Source organism: Oncorhynchus tshawytscha, linkage group LG09 (assembly GCF_018296145.1).
Source record: "Oncorhynchus tshawytscha isolate Ot180627B linkage group LG09, Otsh_v2.0, whole genome shotgun sequence".
NCBI classification, from domain to species: Eukaryota; Metazoa; Chordata; class Actinopteri; order Salmoniformes; family Salmonidae; genus Oncorhynchus; species Oncorhynchus tshawytscha.
This window is the reverse complement of record NC_056437.1, coordinates 36,152,757-36,161,717: the sequence shown is the minus strand read 5'-3', so window position 1 is coordinate 36,161,717 and position 8,961 is coordinate 36,152,757. Positions and strand designations below refer to the sequence as shown.

The window sequence follows — 8,961 nt, the reverse complement described above, 5'->3', positions numbered from 1 at the left end:
GAAGGTAGGCCTTGAAATACATCAACAGGTGCACCTCCAATTGACTCTAATGTCATGAGAAGCTTCTAAAGCCATGACATTTTCTGGAATTTTCCAAGCTGTTTAAAGGCACAGTCAACTTAGTGTATGTAAACTTCTGACCCACTGGAATTGATACAGTGAAATAATCTGTCTCAACAATTGTTGGAAAAATTATTTGTGTTATTTTTGTTGTATATCCTAACTCCCCGCGACAACTTAGGAGAGTGGGGCCACGGCAATGGTCAGCATTTATCAACAGCGAACCTGGAGCATTTATGGTTAAATGCTTTGCTCAAGGGCACATCGACAGATTTTTCATCTTGTCGGCTCGGGGTTTGAAACTAGCAACTTTTAGGCTACTGGCCCAACGCTCTAACCACTAGGCTACATACAGCCTCTAAGAGCTTATGCTTTGACTAAAATGTTAATGTAAACAATTAACTGCTGGGTGCGATCAAAAGCAGACAATCTCACAACAAAAACATACTACTTATAAATCCGAAATGAGAAAAGCGAGAATCGTAAAAACAATCCCTCAAATATGATACATTATTTATTTACAACATATCAAATCACAAACATTAATAGTTTCCCTAGAGCGCGTGGATAATGGTGCGACTCTTGAGCTGTTCAACGTAATTCTTGGCCTGGTCGAAGCCAGTCTTCTGTTCTGCCTTCGGTGGAAGCCCCTCCACCAGCTTGACAAAGTAGTGGCAGTGCACTTTATCCATGATCCCAAACATTCCTCTGCCATGGTAACGGATACGTTTCAGGTACTTCCCCTTGTTGGAGAATGATTCCGCTGAAGTGAGGGAGAAGGGGATAAAGAGTGCGTGAAAGAGTGTGTGTGTGACAGACATATAGAACACTGACACATTTCTCATTCTGGAATTGCATTTGAATGTCAAACACATCAGAATAAAGATATTTCTGTTTCCATTTGTTTATCTATAATAACCTCTGAATTACATTTGCATAAATCATACCCAGCCTCTCTGAAGTGAAGAAAATTATGTATTTTCAGGCATCTAAAATTACATCCCTATTGTGATTTTTCAATAAATTTCCATTGCTTTTTCCATTTGAAAACAGTCAGGACGTGATTAGAATGCAGCATACACCCTTTTATGATCACCATCACTTTTTTCTAACCTTGTTAACAATTTACATTCAGGAATTCAATCATGCTATTTAGGGCACGCATGGGCAATTTCTGACATACATTTTATTGTGAGAGGATTCTCACAAGATGTTATGTGTATGAAGTTGTGTATCAGAGACTATCTGCACTGACTAGTATCCACACATCCCACAAACACTCAGTCAACACTGCTGTTCTATGATATACCATTTATTCTACCATGTGACCGAGACACTGCCCACATATTTATAAAAACAGTATTATTACTATGCATACTACCTCTATTACTTATTTTTTACCTGACTCTTCATTATTATTGATTAACGTACTGCATTAAGGGAGCTAGCACACAAGCATTTTGCTGCGCCTTTTATACTTGCTGTGAACTGTGTGTGAGACGAATACAATTTGATGTGTAAGATTTCAAGAAGATGTACGACAGTTGACACTTACCAACATATAAATTGGACTTGTATTCCACATTGTGATTCCTGACTGCCATCTCCTGGGCTTCCAAGAGAACCTTAGAAATACAACAACGTATCACATCATGAAAGGAAGACGGGCCAAACACTGACAAGTCATACGAGTGTATTTTGTCAGTATAACTATAGAACTACTGGACATGAGCACATCACACAGACAGGTCACCCGTGATATAAATCAGTATTTGACACCCATCCATGTCCGAGGACAACGGGAGATGCTGTGGAAACAAGGCCACTAGGGGCAACAGTGAGCGCTGTTACCTTCAAGTAGGTTTCGGTTTTGCTAGGGCGTTGTTGATGGGGATGGCAGATGGGCGCAAGCATCTGCCCCTGGTTCAAAAGGCAAGCATCTGCCCCTGGTTCAAAAGGCAAGCATCTGCCCCTGGTTCAAAAGGCAAGCATCTGCCCCTGGTTCAAAAGGCAAGCATCTGCCCCTGGTTCAAAAGGCAAGCATCTGCCCCTGGTTCAAAAGGCAAGCATCTGCCCCTGGTTCAAAAGGCAAGCATCTGCCCCTGGTTCAAAAGGCAAGCATCTGCCCCTGGTTCAAAAGGCAAGCATCTGCCCCTGGTTCAAAAGGCAAGCATCTGCCCCGGTTCAAAAGGCAAGCATCTGCCCCGGTTCAAAAGGCAAGCATCTGCCCCTGGTTCAAAAGGCAAGCATCTGCCCCTGGTTCAAAAGGCAAGCATCTGCCCCTGGTTCAAAAGGCAAGCATCTGGTTCAAAAGGCAAGCATCTGCCCCTGGTTCAAAAGGCAAGCATCTGCCCCTGGTTCAAAAGGCAAGCATCTGCCCCTGGTTCAAAAGGTTGCATGTTCAAATCCAGTGATAAAAAGTTGTTTTTGATATTCTTGTTTTAAGACTAGGCATCAAATGCCTAAACTTAACCTTCAACACTTCGAAATTTGACGTTTGAGAAACATGAATGGATGTCTAATTCTGATTTGAGTCTGTGAGAGCTTGTTGCATCACAAGCCTAAATATTGCATTGTTTTCCAAAACTAGCTAAAGTATGCTGTAGAAAGTCACATGGATTAAAACATACCTCTTTCATGATCTTTGCCCCCTTTTTGTCATTGAACTCAAGCTGTGCAATGGCCTCGTCAATAGTCATTCCTCTGATCTGTTGGAAGAATACAGAAGAGGAAGTCAACCAATAGCGGACGCATAAAAATGGAAACTGAAAACTAGCTGTTATTGGCAGAGAGGTTTGAAACTCTTTCTTATTGGTCTATTAACTAATTTACCGTGAGATCACCAGGCAGGCCAAAACTCCATCCCATCAAAACAGGCTGAAATTTCAGGCAGTCTTTTCAAAAAAGCGCATTCACTTTCACAGTATTACGCCAACCTCAGTGTGAAAATATATATAAAAACACAGGAAAATAATGTTTTTGACTGCATTTAACAAAATAGCATACTTAAAAGGACAACCTACAAGTAAGGCTGTCAGAGGTGGTCAGCATTATTTGTTTTATGACAACCAATCTATGGGAAAGGCACAAGGAAGGCACTGGACAACAACACACTAGGAAAGTAAACAGGGAAGGCCATAGCTGTGTATACGACGATGCTATCCCTCTTGGACAACACCGTAGCGTAAAAACCCACCACATGTGCGTCACGAATCTTGAATAAGATTCTATTTGAAATTACTTGACATTTTTGCAGGGCATTGGACCTTAGAGTCTACCATTGGGAATTTCAGTCAAAATATCCACAGGAAAGCATTATTCAAGGCTTTTATCCCCCCCCCCATTAAAATAATTCCAATTGCAAATTAACACTTATTCATTGATGGAAAGACCAGTCCACAGAAATACATATGGCCGTAATGCTTATCGGTCTATAGCTTAATTAGCATAATTGTGGAATTAAATTGCCACATGTGTATTTACATTAGGCATGTCTTTTATTTATCACACACGCACAACAAACAGACAGAGCCTATTTTGAGCAGAATATCACCTCAGACAACACTAGAGCTGTTGCAGCGCTTCAGCTCATTGCTGCTGGAGTGCAACATGTGCTTTTATAAGACCAGTCACTGCGCAATATTTCTAAAATGCAAGCGTGTTAAACTTGATGGCCACAATTAAAAAGTTACCTTTTTTTTTTAAATTAAAATTGAATTGCCACTCCCATTAGACATTCAAGTGCATAGGGAACAGTACACAAGCTATAAGAGATGCTCAGTAATTTCCTTCATATATAGCACAATCGGGAAAGTATTCAGAACCCTTCCCCTTTTCCACTTTGTTACAGCCGAACTCTAAAATAGATCAAATAAAACACTCAATCTATACACAATACTTCATGACAAAGAGAAAACAAGGTAAGAATAATTTGCAAATGTATTAAAAATAAAAAACAGAAATACCTTATTTAAGTGTTCAGACCTTTTGCTATGAGATTTGAAATTGAGCTCAGGTGCATCTTGTTTCCATTGATCATCTTTCTACAACTTGATTGCAGCATTGAAGGTCCCCAAGAACATTGTGGCCTCCATTCTTACATGGAAGAAGTTTGGAACCAACAAGCCTCTTCCTAGAGCTTGCCGCCGGGTGAAAATGCGAAATCAGGGGAGAAGGGCCTTGGTCGGGAAGGTGACCAAGAACCCGATGGCCACTGACAGAGCTCCAGAGTTTCTCTGTGGAGATAGGAGAACCTTCCAGAAGGACAACCATCTCTGCAGCACTCTACCAATCACGCCTTTTATGGCAGAGTGGACAGATGGAAGTCACTCAGTAAAAGGAACATGACAAGCTGCTTGGAGTTTGCCAAAAGGCACCTAAAGGACTCTCCGACCATGAGAAACAACATTCTCTGGTCTGATGAAATCTTTAGCCTGAATAAGCATCACATCTGGAAGAAACCTGGCACCATCCTTACGGTGAAGCATGGTGGTGGCAGCATCATGCTGTGGGGATGTTTTTCAGTGTGTTTTAGTCAGGTTTGAGGGAAAGATGAATGGAGCAAAGTACAGAGATTCATGAAAACCTGCTCAGGACCTCAGACTGAACAACGACCCTATGCACACAGCCAAGACAACGCAGGATTGGTATCGGGACAATCTCTGAATGTTCTTGAGTGTCCCAGCCAGAGCCCGGACTTGAACATGATCGAACATCTCTGGAGACCTGAAAACAGCTGTGCAGCAAAGCTCCCCATAAAAACTGACAGAGCTTGAGAGGATCTGCAGAGAAGAATGGGATAAAAACAATCCTCAAATACAGGAATCCAACCTTGTAGCCGAGTAAAGGGTCTGAATTAGAGGTCGACCGATTATGATTTTTCAACACCGACACTGATTATTGGAGGACCAAAAAGGTCGATATCGATTAATCGGACAATTTTTTTATTTGTAATAATGACAATTACAACAATACTGAATTAACACTTATTACCTTAATATAAAACATAAAAATCAATTTAGCCTCATAAATAATGAAACATGTTTAAATAATGCAAAAACAAAGTGTTGGATAAGTAATATGTGCCATGTAAAAATGTGTGCCATGTAAAAAAGCTAACGTTTAAGTTCCTTGCTCAGAACATGAGAACATATGAAAATTGGTGGTTCCTTTTAACATGAGACTTCAATATTCCAAGGTAAGAGGTTTTAGTTAATATAGTATTTATAGGACTATTTCTCTCTATACCATTTGTATTTCATATACCTTTGACTATTGGATGTTCTTATAGGCACTATAGTATTGCCAGTGTAACAGTATAGCTTCCATCCCCCTCCTCTCCCCTACCTGGGCTCGAACCAGGAACACATCGACAACAGCCACACTCGAAGCATCGTTACCCATCGCTCCGCAAAAGCCGCGGCCCTTGCAGCGCAAGGGGAATAACTACTCAATCTAAAAGCAAGTGACGTTTGAAACAGTATTAGCGCACACCCAGCTAACTAGGTAGCCATTTCACATTGCACCAGCCATTAGGCTGATAGGCTTGACGTCATAAACAGCGCTGTGCTTGCGAAGAGCTGCTGGCAAAACACGCGAAAGCGCTGTTTGAATGAATGATTACGGGCCTGCTGCTGCTCAGTCAGACTGCTCTATCAAATCAGACTTAATTATAACATAACACACAGAAATGCGAGCCTTTGGTCATTAATATGATCGAATCCGGAAACTATCATTTCGAAAACAAAACGTTTAATATTTCAGTGAAATACGGAACCGTTCGGTATTTTTTAATTTAACGGGTGGCATCCCTAAGTCTAAATATTCTTGTTACATTGCACAACCTTCAATGTATGTCATAATTATGTAAAATTCTGGCAAATTAGTTCGCAATGAGCCAGGCAGCCCAAACTGTTGCATATACCCTGACTCTGCGTGCAATGAACGCAAGAGAAATGACACAATTTCACCTGGTTAATATTGCCTGCTAAACTGGATTAGTAGTTATAACTAGTGATTATGATTGATTGTTTTTTTATAAGATAAGTTTAATGCTAGCTAGCAATTTACCTTGGCTTCTACTGCGTTCGCGTAACTGGCAGGCTACTCGTGGAGTGCAATGGTTAGAGTGTTGGACTAGTTAACTGTGCGGTTGCAAGATTGGAACCCCTGAGCTGACAAGGTGAAAATCTGTCGTTCTGCCCCAGAACAAGGCAGTTAACCCACAGTTCCTTGTCAGTCATTGAAAATAAGAATGTGTTCTTAACTGACTTGCCTAGTTAAATAAAAACGTATTAAAAAAAAAAAAAAGTTTTTTTTTTAATAATCGGAAATCGGTGCCCAAAAATACCGATTTCTGATTATGAAAACTTGAAATCGGCCCTAATTAATCGGCCATTACGATTAATCGGTCGACCTCTAGTCTGAATACTTATGTAAGTGGTTTTTATAAATGACTGTTTCATGACTACTGATCAATTAATGTATATATTTATAATTAGGAGGTTATCCGTTTGAAAACCTTTTATTTTTGTAATTATGTATTGTATTGGTTTTTGTGGCTACCAACCACACCTGCACACCATTTCTTTGTATTATCTGTATTGCTGTCCATCACTTGATTTCTTTGGTTCAAATAAACTTTAATTGACCAGAAACCAAAGGCACAATCCTAGTCATATTAGCAACACATCCTTGTTGTTGCATCTTTAGATTCCCCCTCTTTCAAAGATCTTAGCCGAGATTTTGATCTCTGTTACATATGGAACCACATCAGGTACGCCGTTTAGGTGTTTTTGCACAACTTACATTTTGGCAAATGTTTTATTGGATGCTTCATTAAAAGGAATTGCATATACAACCTAAACAGGACCTTCAAATCAAATGTTTTGGATGGGTGGAGTTTGGCTTGCCTGGTGACATTAGACAGTATAAGTTAATATAGCCCAATAAAGAGTTCCAAACCCCTCTTCCAATAACAGCTTGTTTTCAGATTACATATCCCTCCCCAGTCGGCCCACTCCCAGACAGTCATAGCTTGAGAAAGTATTTTTTGCAACAAAAAAAATGTAGTTTCTTTCTGATTATTTTAATGGAAAACTATTACAGTAAAGTCTTCAACTGAAATTAGAGAAATTATTTGAGAGAGAAAATGGCTGCATTGGGCCTTTAAACAGACTTTTCAAACGTGGGTCTGCTGCATATGCCTGAAATTACATCCTCTCTGCTCCACATCATGTCATTATAAAAGTCCTGCATGTGTGCAAGCATATTGAATTAAATTGATTGGTGCATGCATGGCAAAAAAAATAAAAAACTGCCGATGCTCTCCTTTACAAGACCTTAGTTTAACCAGGGATCTCTTTACAAGAGGCAAAAGCCCTTGCACAGGACAGAGTGAGGAGAGCCATGGTGAACTCGTTATGTTTCCAAGAGGGACAAGAAGATTAAGTAAAGAAAGTACATTTATGAGATTTTGAATATAGCATCTAAAGAGTAAGAATACACAGTAAAATCTGTTATGTCTAAGGCTATCTGGAAGGTGTTCAACATGTTGCTTTTACATTCAAACCTTTACACTCACCATATTTGCTAGATACCACATCTTGTCCTTGCTGTACTTGATTTGCCTCCTGCAGTGGTGCACCTCCTGTGAAATAAATATATTGGTCTGTATTTAGTATATCGCAACAACTGAAAACCACTTAGTTAACAATAAAATGGTCAGATATGGAATGATTTCCATCAGAATACATGTTTTATTTAACCATAACTACTGTATGTATCACTTGGTTGTTGGAACTCACTGCAGGTCTTCGTGCTTCATCAGGCTGCTGTGGTGGGAACATGTGCAGGTTCTTCCTGTCCCAGTTCTTGTTGACATCTAATGCGGCGCTGGTGTGGATGCAGGGGAGCTTCTGGGTTTTACCAAAGGCAAATAGCCTGGATAGAGAAGAGAACTTCACTAAGAAGCTAACGTTAGCTAGCTAACGTTTGATAAGTTAGACAGAAAGAGGTGCAATACAAAAAAATCTGGCAAATACTTGTAATAGGTATAATTATGGAAGTTGTAAGCACATATATAACTTCACTGCTTGATTTGTCCTTCACTGAAATTACAGCGCTGTTAGCTCGTGTGCTGGTTCTCCTTACCTTGAGCGTATCTGCCCAGCAAAATTCCTGAGTAGTGTGAACCCTATGAAAACATAACCCATGTTTAGTTCATTCTAAACCAAACTTTAGAAGAGGTAGAGAATGAAATAGACACTGGCATTTCAAGTACAATACTATTAAACTTACCACCGCCTACCGTTACGGAGGTCGCCATGTTGAATGTATGACGTCGTCCACACGTTCTGCTTTACGGCCAGTGCACGCGAGACTGTCGTCGCTACTTACCACAACCACACATTCATAAACTCCGCCTATTTCTAAAATGTATTTTCTTAAAATCTGATTTTAAACCTAACCTTAACACACTGCTAACCTTACGCCTAACCATAACTTTAAATTACAACTAAAAAGCAATTTTCTGTTTTTATCATTTTGTGGTCTAAGGTAACTAGTGGAAATGCAAAGATACTGGTGCTCCTTCTCAGGGCTCAGTCGCCTATCTTCTTCTTGAAATTTGTATTGGCAGATCGCAACCAACTAAAAGGTGCATACACCATCATCTACTGTACTGGAGTGTGTGGCCGATAACGGCCTCCGTATTAATATATGTATCTTATTTAGCCCTTTGTTTCCGCCTACTGTTCTGGAGTGTGAATTCATTACACTTTATGACACAAAAAGGGAAGGGACAAGGGACTGGAAAAGGAAGCAAAATTGCCCTACCAACACCCGTTAAAACCTTGCCACTAACACACCTTGTAACTCTTCTGCAGTAAAATCTCATACACC

At 40.1% G+C, this 8,961-nt stretch overlaps 1 protein-coding gene across 1 annotated transcript; it reads right to left on the bottom strand.

The window, feature by feature from the left end:
* Positions 1–556: 556 nt before the first annotated feature.
* On the bottom strand, positions 557–8,462 carry mrpl22 (mitochondrial ribosomal protein L22). The gene is made up of 7 exons (XM_024431814.2): positions 8,359–8,462; positions 8,212–8,254; positions 7,866–8,001; positions 7,643–7,708; positions 2,691–2,768; positions 1,616–1,685; positions 557–823 (listed from the first exon to the last, which is right to left on the bottom strand). Exons 1-7 carry the CDS (start codon positions 8,384–8,386, stop codon positions 615–617), a joined length of 630 nt encoding a protein of 209 aa, XP_024287582.1. The 5' UTR covers positions 8,387–8,462; the 3' UTR covers positions 557–614.
* Between the last annotated feature and the right edge of the window lie 499 nt (positions 8,463–8,961).